Raw genomic sequence first — 19,312 nt, forward strand, 5'->3', positions numbered from 1 at the left:
AGATCAGTACTAACATATGAAGAGAAATTTGAGGTTAAAGTCACTATTTATATTATGGATGTTAACAAAACATTAACTGACATCTAATCGCAGAGCACACCCAGTAAACTTAACAACAATCAATTTTCTTGTTTCATTACAAACCTCAGTGTTAATAGGAAAAAGAATTCACTGACTTTTGGTATTTAATCTGAAAATCTTACATTTCTGTGCAGGGAATAACAATCAATACCATCTTTTACTTCAAAGGCTAACTAACTCTGAAATGACTCAGATCATCCTTTTTACTTCCTCGTTACTATGGGATGTTCTTTTTGCTCTCATCACAAATGTCTTATTGGTCTTATCTACAAGTCTGTGGCTTTATGGTCATTCTGTCAGAGTTGGATCCTAAATTAGCTGTATTCTTGTTGGCACCCTGGACTCTCTTTGGCTCTGGACTACTACTACTGACTTCACGTCACACACAGTTACCAATTCCTACTGTCAGGGTCCTGGAAGAAGCCACATATCCATGCTGATGTATACCGTAGAAATACCTGCTTTCCAATCACAACTGTGCCCTCAATATTACAAGAAAAACTGAATGATATGGAGATTATCTTGTCTAAACATTAGTTTTATGGTTTTCTCTATTAATGGTGGACTTTTTAAAAAGTTCATTTACTGTTTTGCTAGCTTCAGGTAACCAACAAATGGGGTGAACTATCCATTAAACATTATCTGTATTTCAATGTGATTTAAGTATAGTTTCCAGATGAAATCAAACTGCCTGGAAAAAACCACCCAAACACATGAAATATAAAACCAATTTTAGAATCTATACTAGTCATCTAGTTCCCTTTGCATATATATAACAAGCAACTTTCTGATTTCTACATACTTTATTTATCAAGTATATGAAGTAAGGATTACTTCAGAAAGAAGAATTAATATTCTGATCAGTGGAAGGTAAAACAAATTAATAAACTGATCTTAAAAGCAATGTTGGTTCTCACGAATTTGTCTACTAGGGCCAGTCACATTGGGAACAATGACACAAACCACATTTTTGAACCTCAACTTGAAGGATCAGCGCATGTGATGGTGACCCACTGACAGGAAAAGCACAAGGCCTTCCTGAAGTAGCTGCCTGTAGCCCTGAAAGAGGCTCCTGTCTCACCTGTCTGAGGCTCCCTGGGGACAAGGCTCAATTCCCACACAAGGAGTGAAAAGTGAGAAAGGAAAGGAGAATAGCAAGAGGACTCAAGATTTCACAAGTGGAAACCGACTATATTACACACTAAGATTTTGTTACCTTCTTTACGAGTACAAATTGATTTATTTAAGTATCTTAAGGCAGCATAATGTTAGAGGAAGAATGTGCTTTAAATAGTCACAATTTTTTTCACAAAGTATATACGAATAAATGAAAGAAAACCTTTAAAATCCAGTTGTTCTAAGTCCTTTTAATGAGGTAGAAAACGTAAAGCAAACAACAACAAAAAGAATGAGGTAGCACAATAAAAATTACTACTTACAATTATTTTGTTATTATAGAAGTTATTCACTTGACAAATCCTATCATTTTCTTCCTGGATGCCACTTTTAAGCTTTTCTATATCAAAATGAGTCTTCAACCACTCTTCCAAAAACTGGGTCATTTCTTTTCTATTACTTAATACTTGTTGAAATTCAGTCTTTATGCTGTGAAAGTCACATTCTGAAAAATCTTTGAGAATTTCCTGTATTAAAAAGGAAGTATTGAATTGCCTGAACATTAGGAAAATTTTTATCTAAATAGCATACAAATATCAAAAGGGGAAAATACCTTACTGAGCTCTCATTCTTAATATTTTGAAGTAAATATAGTTTTAGTTATTCTAGTTATACTGGAAATATAATTCTAATTTAAAACCTTATTCTAGTTATTTGAATAATAAAATATATGCTGTGTAACAGAGGCATGTCTACCAATTCTGCCTGTTAGAATTGAAACCTGTGAAAACTATAAATGTGGCTAACAATTACAATACGTGAACTGCTTCTGGATGCAGCTTTTCTGCAGAGAGCAGGCCTTACATGTGTGTTAGGAATGAGATGCCAGCCTCATACTACTTGCTGAAAGCACGACATTTCATGTGGAGTTGGTGCAACAAACATTTCTGACTCCTGGTCAAAGGTCTAGGAAGTTTTGGAAGCCATGTAGAAATTATTCTGGAGTTCTATGAATTCCCACTTGCTGATATTAAGTCTTTCTTTCTGTATCTGTGGAGTCCTGAAATGAGGCTAGTCTAGGCTATTACTTGGTACTCTTTACATTTGGCCAGCTGTCGCTCTGCAACATATTATTAATTTTTGATAAATGAAAATGCCTCTACGCATATGAAAAGATACATTTCTACTAGCTAAAAAGGCTTAAAATCTAATTAAATACATTTAAAATAAATTATACCTCAATTTGTAGATCCATCTTCTGGCTCAATTTGAGGTTCCTTAATTCTCTGGATGGTACATCACAGTCTTGTGTAAGGTGCTGCATTTCAGTTAGTAGTTCATTTTGTTTTTCCAGTTCATCAATAAAAACCATTTCAAATTTATTGATGGATTCATGTTGTTCTTCCTTTATCATTGTAACATGGCTTAACACATACTTGTAGAGAAACAAGCATATTGGAAAAAGAAACTTTTATCACATTTAGAGGATGTTTTAAATTCTTAAAACTAAAGGTGAAATGGTATCTCTTGTTTATCTATATCCTCTGATAAGTGAGGAAGAAGGAGCCTCTCTCTATCCCTAATTTCCTCCTCTCAGCATCTTGGAAGAATAGCTTCTAGTTCCTTATTTCTGACTTCCTACTGGGTATATACCTCATGGATGTCCTACAAGTACCACAGATCCAATATGTTTAAAATGTAACATGATCTTCCCCCCTAAAGCCCACCTTTCTTTTTTGCCCCCTTTTCGGTTAATTATATCACCAATCACTCAGGTTTCCCAGCTAGTCACCTGAGATTCATTTTCAACATCCCCTTCTGCCCACATTGGTCTGGTGACCAACAATGGGTGTGCCATGCCTCAAGCATATTTAGATGTTTGGCTTCCAGGTGACAATAATTTGAATGCCATTATGTTCCAGGGACCTCAAGAATAAGTTCTGGATAACAGATTGTCAGGATTTGTGAAACACTATCAGAGTCTAAGGGGCAATCTAACTAGGTAGGGCAGACATCTGCTTCCTGCTTCCCCAATTTTCACTATTCCTTACTCTATTATAATTTGGCCACTTCCTTAAAACTCAACCAAACCTGCTCTAACACAGGTCACCAATGAGCTCCACTATCAACGAACTGAGGTGACCTCTTCAGTCCATATTCTGGCTGTCTGAGTTATCTGACAAACTCTCCTCCACTGACCTGAGTGATAGCACTTTTGTTTGGTTCTCTCCTGTCTCTCTGACTTTTCCAACCTTGAACCCATGTGTTGCTCTTTTCTGTCTTTGCCTCTTGAAAATTTACTGTTTTCAGAGTTCTGTTCTTATCCCAAGGCTCTTACTCGTCTGTTATGCTTCCTGGGTAACCTCACTCACACATATTGAATCACCCATCATATACATGCTGATGAATCCCAAATCTTTATCTTTAGTCCTGACTTTTCTCCTGACAAACCTCAGATGCACAGCTCAAAGCCTACTTGGTTTCTCGGCGTGGATGGTCCATTAAAGGTATTTCTACCTCAAACATCTCAAACTAAATACCTGATCTCTCCTCCTGCCTCACCTACTTTGTTTTGCTCCTCTTCCCTTTTTCTTTATGTCATTAATGGTACCATTTCCGCCAACCTGGCTAAGCCCAAATCCTGGGATGCCATCCAAACTTCTCTCCCTTACTGCCACTGTCAATCACATGGACCTGCTATTTTAAGCTGCTAAATATTTAATGTTTTCATCCTTTCCATCCCTATGAATCCTTTCCTAGTAGTACAGTCACCCATAATATCTCACCTGGACAACTGTAACTGCCGCTCGTCTGTTCTCTCTGCCACTAGGCTTTATCCCTTGCAAACTCATTTCTTCTTGGTCTACAGTGAAGTATCTAAAATGGCAATCTAATCATGCTACTGCCACCACTTAAAGTAACTGTCCTATGGCAGCCCATCACCTACACATGAACTCCATCCAAACTTTATTGACTGAGTCTGTCTTCCACTAGTCTTATCTTCTTTAATTTTTTTCTGCTGTATCTTATGACCCGCACATACTTCTATCACTGTACTTATTGCCTGTTTCTATGTTTGCTTCACCTGTTGGACTCTGATATATTTGAGATGTTATTCATGCCTGTCTCTCAAGTACGTTGACACAGTGTGTAGACCCAAAGGCAGAGCCCAGGTTTTGTTGAATGACCAGGTTCTAGGTGCCCTGAGAATCATGCACATACTATTGTTACACCCACATAACATTTAATTCAGTAGTAAACACACTAAGTAGCAGTATATGCCAACCCCAAATCAGGATTTAAATAGACTGAAGTTTGTAACTGAAATTTATATCAACATTTACAAAGATATCACTAAAAAGGGTGGTACCTTAAGTTTCTTCATGACTCTATGGAATTCCATTGAACACCTCTGGTTTACAGTGAGAAGCTTTTGAATGTGTTTGCTTTGTGGATATGGAAGTGAGAGGTTTGCTTTTACTTCAACTGAAAGCTTTTTTTGGGTTTCAATCTCCTTCTCCAAGTCAAGAGACAATCCATGTAAGAACTCATAATGATTATTCATCTCCGAGTATCTCTTCAGAAGGCCCTAGAGAAAATTAGAATTCATTGAATTTAACAAATCATTCTAATTTAATAATAGTTCTAGCCTTAGAATTGTAACAAAACTTATGCTTTAACATTTTCTGTAGGAGAATAATAAATTAAGACCTTTTTGTTTAAAAAAAAAACCACAACAGGAAACTTATTGTTGATCTTGGATTAGAAATATGTAATTATTATAGGAATTCAACAAATTTCAACAAATATAACAAAGAAATCCAGAAACAACCATTGTTATCATTTTGATACATTTTCTTTTAGTCTTTTAAACATCCATGATTTGAATGAGCATCTACAAAGTCTGAAAAGAAATTTGAATGAATTCAACCTAGCATATATGGTGGCTCAAGGCTAAATGCTAGTTTATGTTTATAGTAGGCAGTGTGAATTAGCAGATAAAACACGTGACCAAGAATCAAACAAGCTGTTTACTAGCTTGATAAACAGCCTCTTCACACCTTTCTATTTGCCTAGAATCTGTGTTTTCTAATCTTTTATCAGCAAGTTCAAATTCTAGTTCTGCCATTTCCTGACTGGGGAAATCATTGAGACATTTTCTCAACTACAAAATGAAGACTACAGTAATTGCCACAGAGTGTCCTAGGGCAAAGAAGTAAAATGTAATATAATATCTATATGTAATGTATAAAATATATACACACATTATACATTAATGGAAGTAAAAGTATATTTGTAGATATGCTTCTATATCCAAGTTTTAAACTTAGATTTGGTTTCAAATCCTGATTCTACCAACTTACTAGCTATGTGACCGTGAGCAATTACTAAACTTCCTCTCTGAGCCTCAGTTTCTTTGTTTATAAATGGAGCAAAAAACCCTATCTCATGAGGTAAAGCACCAAGTACAGCGCCTGGCATGTGGTTGACACTCAATAAGCCTGGGCCCGTGAGCTCAAATGAGTAGAGCGTAGGCAGCGGGCACCGGTCTGAGTATAAGTGGAGGAACACACTGGTTCAAGTTGCTACAATAATCTAAAAAAAGTTTAGTTCAGGGTGTAAACAACAGAACAAAGGGCTTCTGACAGTAATGAGCTCTCTTTTTCATCAGTTAAGGAAAAGCTGGATGTTCATTAACATGGGATGTTGGAGAGGTGATTCCTGCCTTTGGCCGTAGGATAAATCACACTATGACATGCACCAGTGCTGTAGAATCATTCATTTGTACTTTTAGTAGATACGTACTGAGTGCTGCCTTCCCTTAGGAATGTGCTAAGTAGTACAGCCATAAACAACAAAAACAGTCTTTCGGGATCTTGCATTCTAGTAGGGGTAACAGTAAACCTTGTTGGTTTTACTCTCTGTGACAGAATCCAAACACTTGTCCCTACTTCCACTGCTTCCTCTCCTGGCCGAGCCACCCTCTCTTTGCCTGGATTACAAATAGTCTTCTGGCTTCCACTGTCTATTTTCAACACAGTCGTCGGAGTCATCCCTTTAAAATGTACGTCTGATCATGACTCTGCGTAGTCAGAACTCTCTATCTCCCTCAGAGTAAAACCCAAAGTCCTTTTAAGCTCGCACAGCCTGCCTCCTTCCCCTTTAACTCTCTGACCTCATTTCTTACTAGCTTTCCCCCTTCTTGACGTTCTGGAACCCACCAGACAGGCTCTGCCTCAGGAACTTTGTACTCGCTATCCTCCCTACCTGTACTGCGTGTCCCGCAGACACCTGTATGGCTCAATCCTTATCCTCTTTCAGGTATTTGCTCAAATATCACCTTATCAGTGAGGCCTGAAAAGCACAAACCTCCACTGTTTGGTTTATGTGTTATCTATATGTACACGTACCTACGCTAGAGAGTTTCGAAACATACTGAGCATTATCTATTCATTCCACAGAGATTCCTTTGATTCCATAGGCCTTTGAAGGGTACCAATACTCATCTGTAATTTTAAAAGGGGGCACTTACTTTTATCCTAAAGCACTTTTCTCTCAGGCTTTCGGTAAGGTGCTGTTTTCCATCACACCGTAACTTTTTCTCATATTTTACCACTTCTTTGTGGTTCTGTTGGTCCTGCTTGGACACAAAGAAATAAACAAGGTTTCCACTATAACTACATTCACAGATACGCATACTTTTTCTATTACATATTTTATATCAAGTTTCAATAATGGAATATTACACTTGTCAATCAAAAACAATGTTAAAAATGGTCAGAAAATGAATGATAGTACCACTAAGTCTGGTAGCAAGTGACCTCAACTCATAGGGGGGGACAAAAAAGGGAGAAACACTTATTTTTTGGAGATAGAATTTGTTCCTGTAACTTTCATAGTTGCAAATTAGGTTGTAGATTTATCTCCGGTTCCTACTTTTCCAAATCTCTGCATTGGAATCACTGCTGCCAACTAAACATACCAGCAAAACCACCTGTACTATCTAACGTGTTCCAAGCCCGATTCATATATTCTTCCCAGCACCTTGGAATAAAAAATTCATATCCTGTTTACATTTTGTGTTTCTGATTAAAAGTACAAAACGTTTTCTTCCACTTGTTTATCTTATTCACTGCAGTACCCAGAAGAATGACTAACTTCAAAAAATATTTGTTAATGACTTAAATCTCTCCTAAATCTAGTTAAGGCCAAAATGACGTGATTTCCACGTATCTGATGTTTCTATTGAGATTGCAAATGATATTGTTTTCCACTTTATTCTTGATATACGAGAATGAGGAAGATTTTTATAGATTTCATACAATTTCTTAGTTCTGAATTTTACGTTACTTTTTAGATATTCACTTTAAACAGTCACAATAGAAGAACTTCCTTTTTCATATTCATCTTGCCTTTCCCTTTTAACCTCACTGAGTCCATGTGTAAAACTCTATCATGTAGAAATAGTGAAATGGGGTGTTTAATCTTATACAAATCTAGTCCTTCAAATATTTCTCCATTGAGAATAATGCTATTTCCTGGTTTTAAAACCTTTTTGAAAATTACTTTGAAGAAAATAGTCTGCTTTATTAAACAAATCTTTTCTTAAAACTAAAGAATTAAAATGGTATTTTCTAAAAAATCATTTTGGCTTCTTTTAAAACCGTATTTTCTATTTGTGTGAAAATTATACTTATGGTTTCCCCATTTCCTTTATTGTTTGTAGACACCTCCAGAAAAACAGTAACAAAACAAACCACTGTTAACCTTTTTTAAAAAGCTTGATTCTTATATTTACTAGACAAGGGAAGATTCTGAACTCACTCTAGCTATCATTTCTCTTAATGTTTCTCTGTTTTGGTCTCTTTCCATTTTCAGAAACTCTTTTATCCTCCTTAGCTCATCTCTTTCCTTAGCTACAATTCTTATTTCTTCAAGGCTTTCATGAAGTTTCTTAGTCAAGTGTAAGTTATCCATTTCCATACTCTGCATAGATAAATTCTGAGTTTCAAATTGCCTCTTCAATCGTTCCATTTCATTCATTTTTCTATGAGTTTTATTGACACCTTCTTTCATTTTAAGAAGCTGAAGCTCTTTTTTCTGAAGTTCTTGGATCTTGAGATAATTATAAAACAAGTTAGAATGCAAACAGAATTCCTTCAAGGAAGGAAACTAGTGTCTATTTGTTATATACGTATGTACATATACAGCTACGTCTACATATCTGTATCTATATCCTTTCTCATTCCACAAATAATTTTGGACACTCCCAAAAGGACAAAACAACACATACCTTTTTCTGTAATTCAGCTTTTGATTTACTTAAATCCTTTTGAATATTTGAAATCTGAGTTGTTTTTTCTGAAAATCTCTCTCTGAATTTATCAATAGTTTCTTGGTGCTCTTTCAACTGCATATGAGCAATTTTTAGTTCCTGTTGTGTTTCCAGATCCTTTATTATTAGAAGAAATTGAGAAATATGATGATGTAAAGGCGCATTACCTTTCTTACTGAGGAATGAAAATCTTAAACAGGCATGCACATAGTTAAAAACCACCACCATACCATGGTTAAATTAGAACAGTGCAGAAGCAGAAGTAAAAGTTCCTGTCGTGAGCCTCAGCCACCTCAGTCCTGCTCCCTGGTGAACTTTGCCCCTTACTTTTCATCTTTCTTACTACTCGGTCACCTTTCTAAATCAGCATCACATGCCCCATTCTTATGCTTAGTATTCATTTATACAGATGAACCCCCACTTAGCCAGGGCATTACTGGTGGACAGTCGGATTGCTTCTACATTTTGTTCAGCACAAACTACGCTGCAGTAAACACTGGGGCATTTCTGCCCAAATGTGTGAATATATTGGTAGGATAAAATCCTACAAGTGGGGTTCCTGTGCCAAACGCATACGCTCATAGATTTTTAATAAGATATTGTCAAACTATACCCCTAAAAGGCTATAATGTTTACATTTCACCAACAGCATCATTTATTTTCAAAGAAGGAAGCTTCTTGTATTAAAAACATGTTTACTGGATAGGAAGAAAGAGCACAACTCACTTTAGCTATGGTTTCTTGTAGGTTTGCCTTGAGTTGGTCTCTCTCCAGTTTGAGAATCTCTTCTGCTCTCCTCAGATTATCTCTTTCTTTCGTTACAGATTTCATTTCCTCAAGGGTTTCATGAAGTTTCTGAGCCAAATTTAAGTTCTCCATTTCTATTTTGTCCAGAGTTAAACTTTGAGTTTTTAATTGTTTCTTCAATCGCTCTATTTCAGACATTTTTTTCTGTGTCTCACGGACATCTTCTTTTAACTTAAAGAGTTGATGTTCATTTGCCTTAAGTTCTTGGACCTTAAGATGATCAAAAAATAACATGTTAGGATATAGATGGTTTTTAAGGGAAGGATAAAGAACAGCTTCTCAATTAAGAAAACAATCTTCCCATGTTGCTCTTATGAATATTCTACTTAATTCCACATAGAAATTATTTTCTTTTGAGGTATAATATCTCTAAGTGCTCTATTCTTCAGTGTATAGAGTTCAATTATTCTGGACATATAGACACATCTATGTACTCATAACCCTGATTAAACCATAGAACCTTTCTAACATCCCCATAAAGTTGCTGCATGAGCCATCCTACAACTAACCATTATTCTGACTTTTATCATCCTGATGAGTTTTGCCTGCCTTTGATCTTATCAATCACAATGTATTTATCCATTCTCCCCTTTGAAGGCACTCGAGTTGGTTTCAATTTTTCACTATGATGATTAGAGCTGCTATGAACATTCTCATACACACCTTTATGCTGAAGTACGCATTTTCTCTTACGTACATACCCAAGGTGTAGAAATACAAGCCCTAGGTAGGTACATGTTTAGTGTAAGAACTGCCAAGCTGTTTTCCAACATGGCTAAACCATTTTTCATCCCCAGTGGATTAGGCAAAAATAAAGCAGATAACCAATCAAAACATCCCTCCCCATATCTGTTTTTGTAATTTAGTATTGGAATTTCCTAAACCATTCGCATATTTGCGATTTCATCTATCTTCTCTGAAACAATCCCCGAGTTCATCAGTAATTTCCCTGTGCTCCTTCAGATGCATGTGAGCAACTCTTAGTTCCTCTTGCTTTTCCATGTCCTTTATCATTAGAGAAATTTTAAGAACAGTGACATATCTTAACATTAACTAGTAATATAATGAAAATTATATATTTTCTTAGTAAAAATAAAACTATTACTTCTTTAACTAGTATTTTTTAAATGAAAGTGACACATTTTCTTAATTAAAAAAGTAAAACTATTGCTTCTTACTCTGTATTTTTGTTGTTAGAACGTGATAAGCTTTCCCCTCTCCTGTCCTCCCCTCCCCACAACCTACTCCTACTTTCCTGAGACAAACACATTATACACATACTATTCTATAGCTTGTTTTTCCCACTCAGAGTTATTTTGGGCTTCCAAATAAGGACACTCAAATCTATTTAATTTTTTTAAAAACCTGTTGCATAGTATTCTGACTTATTGCTCATATGTACTCAGTTTCCTTCTGATGGACATTTAGATTGTTTCCAATTTTTTACAAATTGCTACCATGAACAACCTTGTTGTTCATGTGTGTGATTATGTATGTTTATATCAAAGAAGAGTTCACTGCTGTCAGAAAAACACCACATTTGTTCACTAGGAAAAGGTATGAATGTAACTTACTTTGGCTTCTGTTTCTCTAAGGCTTTCCCTGAGCTGGTCTCGCTCTACTTTGAGGGTTTCCTCCATTCTTCTTAGGCTATCTCTTTCCTTAGTCACATATCTTATTTCTTCAAGGTTTTCATGAAGTTTCTGAGTCAACCTTGACTTCTCTGTTTCTATGTTTTCCAGGGCTGAATTCTGGGCTTCCAATTGCTTCTCTAATTGCTCTGTTTGATACATATTTTCCCTGAGATCATTTTTTGTCTTAAGAAGTTGATGTTCTTTCTCCTGAAGTTCTTGGATCTTGAGACAATCATACAATGAATTAAGATAGAGATAGATATTGATAAAAAGCCAAACAATAATTTCCAAACTATATAGGCAAATCTCGACTTGTCTTCAGTTTTAGGCTAATTCATATCCTGTTTCATTGCACAAAAGACTTGATTCAAATTCTGTTACTAAAGTAACAACTTAAAAACAAAGATACCTGTGCTTTTAAGGCAGTGTTTTTGTTTTCCAAATCCATCTGCATATTTGCTATTTCATCTGTTTTCTCGGAAACAACTTTTCTGAGTTCATCAATCGTTTCCTGGCGCTCTTCCAGATGCATGTGAACAACTCTTAGTTCCTCTTGTTTTTCTAGGTCCTTTATTATTAGAGAAAGAAGATAATATACTCACAGTAATACAATTCAAACAATGTGTAGAAAACTACAGGGTACAAAGTAAAACTTCCCCTCCCTCCTTATGCTCGTGCTCCTTCTCTACGTGACTTTTAGACGTTAACACAGGCTAGATGTACTACTCCGCAACTTTCCCTCTTCCCTAGCAGGACACTTCCCCATCAGCACCACAGCTCGACCTTATCCTTCATCTGTGGCTTAGGATTCCACGGAACAGAATTTAATTAGTCCCTTACTAACAGACAGAATTTTTCCTATTTTTTTTTGTTTGCTTTATTTTTTCAACACGCTGTAATGAATATCCTTCTACAAATATCTTTGCACAATTGTGCTAAAGTGTGTTGGATAAATAGCTGCGTCTGAACTTTTTGGGTCAATGAATAAATTTACTAAAATATTTGGAAAATATTACCAAAGAACCCCCACTCCCTTCCCCAATGTTGGGCCAATTTTACACTGTCACCAAGCCCCATCACCCAATGTCATATTTACTAGATGAGGAAAAGATGGTAACTCACTCTAAGGACAGTTTCTCTTAGGTTTTCCTTGAGCTGGTCTCGCTCTACTTCGAGAGTCTCTGCCACATTCCTAAGGTCATCTCTTTCTTTTGTAACAGATGTCATTTCTTCAAGGTTTTCGTGGAGTCTCTGAGTTAATCTTATGTTCTCCATTTCTACATTTTCCAGGTTTGACTTTTGGGTTTCAAGTTGCTTCTTCAAATATTCCATTTCACATATTTTTTCCTGAGTCTCACTTACAGCTTTCATATTAAGAAGCTGATGTTCTTTTTCTTGAAATTCTTGCATCTGAGAAAATCATATAACAAATTAGAACACAGGCAGAGTTTTTAAAGAAAAAGATTTATTACTAAACTAAGTCAATCATCTTTACATTTAATCTAATGTACGTATTGATATGAGGAATACAATAACCAGATGTCATTTTCCAACTTAACGAAACAAGACATACCCTTTCCCGTAATTCAGTATCTGAATTTTCTGAATCTCTTCTAATATTTACTCCTCGATCTGTCTTCTCTGAAATATCCCTTGTATTAATAGTCTCTTGGTACTCGTTCAGAAGAATGTAAGTAGTTTTTAGTTCCTCTTTGATTTTCTGTCCCTTTATGATTGGAGGAAAATTAATAAAACTTAACAGTGAATATCATCGTTATCCCCTTAAACTGTTTTTGCATCCAAAAAACATTGGAAGAGGGAAACTTACTTCAGCCATAATTTCTTTAATGTTTTCTTTGAGTTGGTCTCTCTCCATTTGAAGGGCCTCCTGCACCCTTTTCAGTTCATCCCTTTCTTTAATTATAATTTTTATTTCTTCTTGACTTTCCCGAAGTCTCTCAGTTAACTCGAGTCTCTCCCTTTCTATACTTTCTAGTGATGAGTCTTTGGCTTTGAATTGCTCCTTTAATTGTTCCAGTTCACTCATTTTTTCCTGCGTTTCACTGATTTCTTTGACGCAAATAACTTGTTCCTCTTTATCATGAAGCTCTTGAATCTTAAAATAATGATAAAATAGCCAAAAAACATATACACATATTCATAAAATGTGTTTATGTATGTGTGTATATGCATGTATATGTGTGTATTTGTATTTTTTTTCAAGGGAAAAAACCCAGGATGTTCTCCAAAAACAATTTAGTATGTAAACAGTAGTCTTCGCAATTCAGTTAGCTACCTCCCTCAGGTTTTTCTCCCACTTTTCCTTTACTCCCAATTTACCTTTTTCTGTAATTCATCATTGGTTATTTCTAATTCCTTTTGAAAGCTTGATAGTTCCGCTTCTCTCTCTGAAAGATTCACTCTCAGCTTGTCAATAGTTTCCTCCTGTTCTTTCAGGTGACAATGAGCAACTTTAAGTTCTTCTTCGGTTGCTAAGTGCTTTTAATAATAGAGGAAATTATAAGAAATGTATATAAACATCATAATCATCACATTCTAACTCCCTTTTCCAAAGGTTTAGTTTCTACAAAAATATATGCTTACAAAGTACTAAAAAAAAAACCCCCAAAGAACCCACACATACATGGAGAAAAAGATGCAACCTACTTTAGCTATGATTTCTCTCATGTTTTCTTTGTATTGGTCGCTGTTAGATTGGAGAACTTCTTGCAGCCTCTGTAGATCATCTCTCTCCTTAGTTATAGATTTCATTTCCTCATGACTTTCTTGAAGTCTCTCAGACAACCTGAGCTTTTCCATTTCTAGTCTTAGCAGTGCTGACTCTTGAGTTTTGAGTTGCTCCTTCAATTGCTCCATCTCAGTCATTGTTTCCTTTGTCTCACTGTTTTTTTCCTTCATATTGAAGGACTGTTCTTGTTTGTCTTGGATCTTAAGAGAATCATAAAACAATACAGTTGGTATCCAAAGATACTTTATTTTAGGGGAAAAGAAATTAGGATACTTTCTAAAATAATTAAGCCAGGATTCAATGGTTCATTTACAGATCAAGCTTCCTACTCCTCAGTCTTCCATTATTCAGGCATTTAGCACTTATTTATTGAGAGCTCACTGTGCTGTGAGTATAGTATACTACTAGAAGCTGGAGATAAAACAGGAAATGCGACTTACAGGATCTTGGCCTTTTTGAGACACATTGGGGGAAAACAGACATTATGCCAAATCTTACAAAACAGAGGTACTGGCTTCTCCTAGGGTATTAGAGGTACTGTGAGTGGTTAGGAAGGGATTCCTGCAGGACTGAAAGCTTCAGTTAAGAACGAAAGGATGAGAGCAGTAGTTAGGTAAAGGGGGGTATAATAACACTGTAGGCAGGGAGACCAGAATATCTGAAAGTCACAAGATGAGGACGAGCAATATACTAGAGTTGCTGGAACGGAATGAGCAGAAGGAAGAGAGCTGAAATAAGGCTAGAGACCAGCAAGTTCTGAGATGCAGGGCCTCCTAGGCCATGCGAGGGATTCGGGTCTTTATTTCAAGAGTAACAAGAAGCTATTAAAGAGTTTAAGAAGAAAAGACGACCTGGACTGTGAATGGGTAATAAATTGGAGACGTGTAAGAATGAATGTGGGAAGATCAGTTAGGAGGCTATTGCAGAAAGCCAGGCAAAGAGAGAACCGTGACTTGGATTAAGTGCTGGCAATGTGGAGAGAAAAGTGGGAAGATTTCTCTCTCTCTCTTACACACACACACACACACACACACCCTCAAAATATACAAGGTTTGGCGCTCGGATCATAGAATGAGTGAGGAGGGAAGGATGGTAGTAGTGGTGAACCCCAGATTTCTGGCTGAAGCAGTGAGGAAGACGGTAGTGCCTTATGAGATGCTTGAGGAATAGATTTAAAGAAGGAAAAAAACAGTATTTTTGGCTTCATCTCTTCTTGTCATATAACATTGTTCAAAAATCATTTTGAATATTTAAGAAAAGCTCTGTGTTCTCTGAAACATTTTCTGTCAGTTTCAATAGTTTCTAAGTATTTATGAGCAATTTTTAGTTCAATTTTCAATTACTTCATAAATAAAAATGTTTATGATTGTGATGGTTTTACACAACATTTGGCAAATCTCACAAAACTGTACACCTAAATTTTACTAGTTCCATTACGTCTTAATAAACCTGACTTCAAAAAAAAAAAAAGAAAATTAGTAGTAATATTTATTTAACTAACTGCCCCTTTTCCCAAAGACTTGATTCTTATAAAACATTAAATGGGAACAAAGGATGAAACTTACTTTAGCCAAAGTTTCTCCTTCTTCCAGCTGGTCACGTTCAACTTGACGAGCTTTTTCTCTTATTTGAAGGTTGTCTCTTTCCTTAGTTAGAGATTTTATTTCTTCGTGACTTTCTTGAAGTTTTTCAGTTAACCTGAGCCTTTCTATTTCTATGTTTGCCAGTGTTGTTGAATCGGTGGTTTTGGATTGTTCTTTTAAAAGCTCCAGTTGATCCACTGTTTCCTGAGTACAGCCGACTTCTTTCACGTTAGGAAGTAGCTCCTGTTCCTCATGAAGCACTGGGATCTTGTAATATTCATAAAATACCAAGTTTACTATCTGGAGATTATTATTATAACTTTTTAAAGGAAAAAGATGAGGATACTTTCCATGGCAATGAAAGTGAGCGTGAACCCTCAGGGCCTACCATGGATCCCCAACCTCTAATGACTCATTTTGCCTTGATTCCTACTGAAGCAAATTCAGTAACTTTTCTGTTATAATTTTCCTTTTCTCCAGCTTACATCCAAAGTGAACTAATCCTTACACTTTAGCAACAAATCACTAATTCAGTCAGTTGCACACTGCTACTGTTTCCCTGAAAATAAGACAGCAGGATAACCAGCTCTAATGAGTCTTTTGGAGCAAAAATTAATATAAGACCCGGTTTTATATTATATAAGACCCGGTCTTATTTTACTAGTACAATAAGTAAAATAAGACCAGGTCTTATATTAATTTTTTGCTCCAAAAGACACATTAGAACTGATGGCTGGCTAGGTCTTATTTTTGGGGAAACACAATATATTTCTATATTAGTTCCATAATGCTACAGAGGAAAATCATAGTAGAGCAGATTATAGCCCAATAAATGAATGGTCCTCATTCTCAGATGAATTCTAATACTACTTATCAATTTTTTTATGTGTACAGATTCCTTTTCCTATGAGCACTAGTGGTACCACATAACTTTGCATATTACATTTCTACATTTATCATACTGGAATTGAGGGATTTTTTAATATGCCTATATTGGGGAGCAAGAACAATGTCTTATTCATACATATAGTTTCAGTGCCTGGCACATAGTAGACTATTAACAAGGGTTGGTCCAGTTATCCCAGCATTTAATTTTCTGCATAGCATTTGCCATTATCTCAAATTATTTTATTCATTTGATTGTTTATTTATCAGTTACCTTTCCCCACTACAAAGGAAGCTGTATGATCAGAGATTTTGTCCACCTTGTTCCCATTTTATTTCTATAACTTAGTATTGTACTTGTCACATTAGACACTCAACATATACTATCCAATAAATGAATGAACCACATACAACTCAGTCACTATTTACTACTTACCTTTCCTTCAAGGGTGAACGAAAGGAAGTAGGGAGAAGAGGGAAGGAAGAAAAGACAAACCTTTTCTTGTAATTCAGTATTGGACTTTTCTAGGTCCTGATTATTTAGTATTTGAGCTGTCTTTTCAGAAACATTTCTTCTTAGATCTTCAATAGTTTCTTGATGTTCTTTTTGATTCATGTGAGCAATTTTTAGTTCTTGCTTCGTTTCTAGACCCTTTATTAACAAGTGAAGTTTAAATATTATAATAGCATCATTCCAACGCTACCTCCCCCTTTCCAACTGGCTCAGCTTTTAAAGAAACATTTAATAGACGAAAGAAAAGGATATGACTTACTGTAACTTCAATTTCTCTTATGCATCCATTAAGTTTGTCTCTTTCTATTTCAAATGATTCCTGTAATTCCTTCAGATCATTTCTTTCTTTGGTTATGGATTTCATTTCCTCACTATTTTCATAAAGTTTCTGGGCCAATTCTAGCTTCTCTATTTCCAGACATTCCAGTGTTAATTCTTGGTTCTTTAATTTATTCTTTAAATTCTCCATTTCATTCATCTTTTCCTGCATGTCACTCATCTCTTCCTGTACTCTAAGAAGTTGTTGCTGTTTTTCTTGGAGTTGTTGGCTCTTAAGAAGTACAATTTTTGTAATTATAATTTTGCCTGTTTACTCTTAAAATCTTATGTAAAATGTACTTTATCAAACTGAAAGAATCATTATCACAGCCCTGCCTATACTGCAATGCAAACAGACAAGTAGCATTAAAAGTAAAGTAACCTTCAGGCTTAGTGTCTGTACTGGGTTAAATAGTGTCCCACCCAAAATTCAAGTCTACCCAGAACTTCAGAATGTGATCTTATTTGGAAATATGGTTTTTGCCGATGTAGTTAAAGATTGAAAAGGAATCCTAGTGGATTAGGATGGGCCCTAAATCCAATGAGTGTCCTTACAAAAGACAGAATAGGACACACAGAGACATAGAGAAGGCCATGGGAAGATGAAGGCGGCGACTGGAGTGATGCAGCTACAAGCCAAGGAATACCAAGGACAGCTGGGAGCCAATGATAGCAGGAGGCGAGGAAGGATTCTTCCCTAGCACCTTCAGAGGGAGCATGACCCTGCAAACACCTTGATTTGGGGCTTCTAGAACAATAAATTCTTGTTGTTTTAACCTGAGTTTATGCTAATTTGATACAGAAGCCCTAGGAAAGTAATATGGTGTCACTAGGTAAAGTGAAACTGAGAAAAATTAAAAAAAGAAAAGCCTAATAAAATACACATATATAGCTGCCAAATAACTGTAATTTCTCTTCTCTTAAAATCTTTTTGGGTAATCTACTTTCACTTCTAGTAAGGTCCTTATGGGGTGGCCCAAACAAATACTGAGCATTAACTTTACATAAGGCTATTGATTTCACTTCTTTAAGCGTGTGAAGTAGACAAAAGGTTTTAATAAATTCAATTAGGTTATAGTAGAAGGGATGAGAATTAAGAGAACTCATATGAGGAAAAAAAAAAATCCACAGAAGCACAATGAAAACCACAATATGTTATCGCTAATGCATGTGGCATTGCTCTTGGAATACACAGAAAGATCTCAGTGGGTGCATTTTATAATTACTTGGGTAGTGCAATTGTTACAAGTCTTAGTTTTTATGTAAATATTACAAAAGAATCTTACTTTTATAAAAGAAATGTTTCAGAAAATTGCAAACATCTAAGAAATGGTAATAGTGATAAATCTTACATTTTAGGGAATGACTAATACATTTCTACAAGGGCAGGATCTCTGTTTTGTTGACTGATGTATCTCAAGTACCCAAAACAATGCCTGGCCCATGGTATGTTCAATGAATAGTCGATGAATGAATATATCTTATGATTAGTTTAGATGAATCAAGGCCCCTCTCTTATTTAAAGACTCTAGGATAATATAATCCTTGCAAAGGATATTAGTTAAGATCTCAGTATGAGCTGAAACTGCCCAAAATATTAGCATTAATATCTGTTCATTTGAGAGGTATAGGTCATTTATAGAATTTAGGTCTGCCAGAATCAAAATTTATTACTGAAAATAAAAGAAACACAACAACTTAGGAAAAATGACTAGAAAGACAACTTTAAAAATTAACCTTTTCCTTTAGCTTTTCTTCAACTTCTGCCAGTTTCTCACAGGTCCTAAACATTTCTTTTTCTTTGATCATGGTATGGTTCTTTTCTTGTGCAAGTATCTCTTGTTGCTTTTTAAGTTCATCTCCAAGAATTCTTAATTCTTCCTGATTTTCAATGCTCTAGAATTTTAAAAGTTAACATTAAAATGAATAACACTAGCTGCATTAATGTAATCAGGTAAAAATCAGCATTTACCGAAGCCTAAACATGAAGAAATCATTACAAACTATACAGGAAAAGACTAATTTAAAAAGAAAGTTAGTCTTTATAATTATGTATATGTCGAAAATTTGCTTTTTTATGCTGTCTCTTTATTGTTCAACTTACATTCCTATCATGAGAATTAGAACTGGAGTTAGCATTCTATCATGAGAGGTTTGCTCATTTACTACCACCCCTAAGCCAAAAGAGACTAAGCATTCATTTACTGATGAGGCTATAGTTATGGGCTCTTCATATGCTGAAATGGCTTTGGTTTGGGCTCTGATTAATACCAAGCTCCAAATGGCAGC

General features: G+C 35.6%; 1 protein-coding gene across 3 annotated transcripts in view; it reads right to left on the bottom strand.

Annotated features, from left to right (window-relative positions):
- Nucleotides 1-19,312, bottom strand: part of CENPE (centromere protein E) — a 64,846-nt gene that overhangs the window by 12,345 nt on the left and 33,189 nt on the right. For 2 of the 3 annotated variants that reach the window (XM_074322870.2, XM_019738883.3), the window contains 17 exons: nt 18,761-18,919; nt 16,965-17,255; nt 16,688-16,843; nt 15,289-15,573; nt 13,642-13,923; nt 13,315-13,473; nt 12,803-13,090; nt 12,548-12,700; nt 12,097-12,384; nt 11,384-11,542; nt 10,915-11,196; nt 9,260-9,550; nt 8,492-8,650; nt 6,731-6,838; nt 4,568-4,786; nt 2,435-2,632; nt 1,521-1,724 (listed from right to left, as the gene is read on the bottom strand). In XM_074322870.2, the coding sequence (XP_074178971.2) occupies nt 1,521-1,724; nt 2,435-2,632; nt 4,568-4,786; nt 6,731-6,838; nt 8,492-8,650; nt 9,260-9,550; nt 10,915-11,196; nt 11,384-11,542; nt 12,097-12,384; nt 12,548-12,700; nt 12,803-13,090; nt 13,315-13,473; nt 13,642-13,923; nt 15,289-15,573; nt 16,688-16,843; nt 16,965-17,255; nt 18,761-18,919 (3,681 nt within the window). The remainder of the gene's footprint in view (nt 1-1,520; nt 1,725-2,434; nt 2,633-4,567; nt 4,787-6,730; nt 6,839-8,491; nt 8,651-9,259; nt 9,551-10,914; nt 11,197-11,383; nt 11,543-12,096; nt 12,385-12,547; nt 12,701-12,802; nt 13,091-13,314; nt 13,474-13,641; nt 13,924-15,288; nt 15,574-16,687; nt 16,844-16,964; nt 17,256-18,760; nt 18,920-19,312) is intronic. The other variant, XM_019738884.3, reaches the window with a different exon arrangement.

This window comes from Rhinolophus sinicus, chromosome 1 (assembly GCF_057876585.1).
Source record: "Rhinolophus sinicus isolate RSI-liver-muscle chromosome 1, RSI-T2T, whole genome shotgun sequence".
NCBI lineage: Eukaryota > Metazoa > Chordata > Mammalia > Chiroptera > Rhinolophidae > Rhinolophus > Rhinolophus sinicus.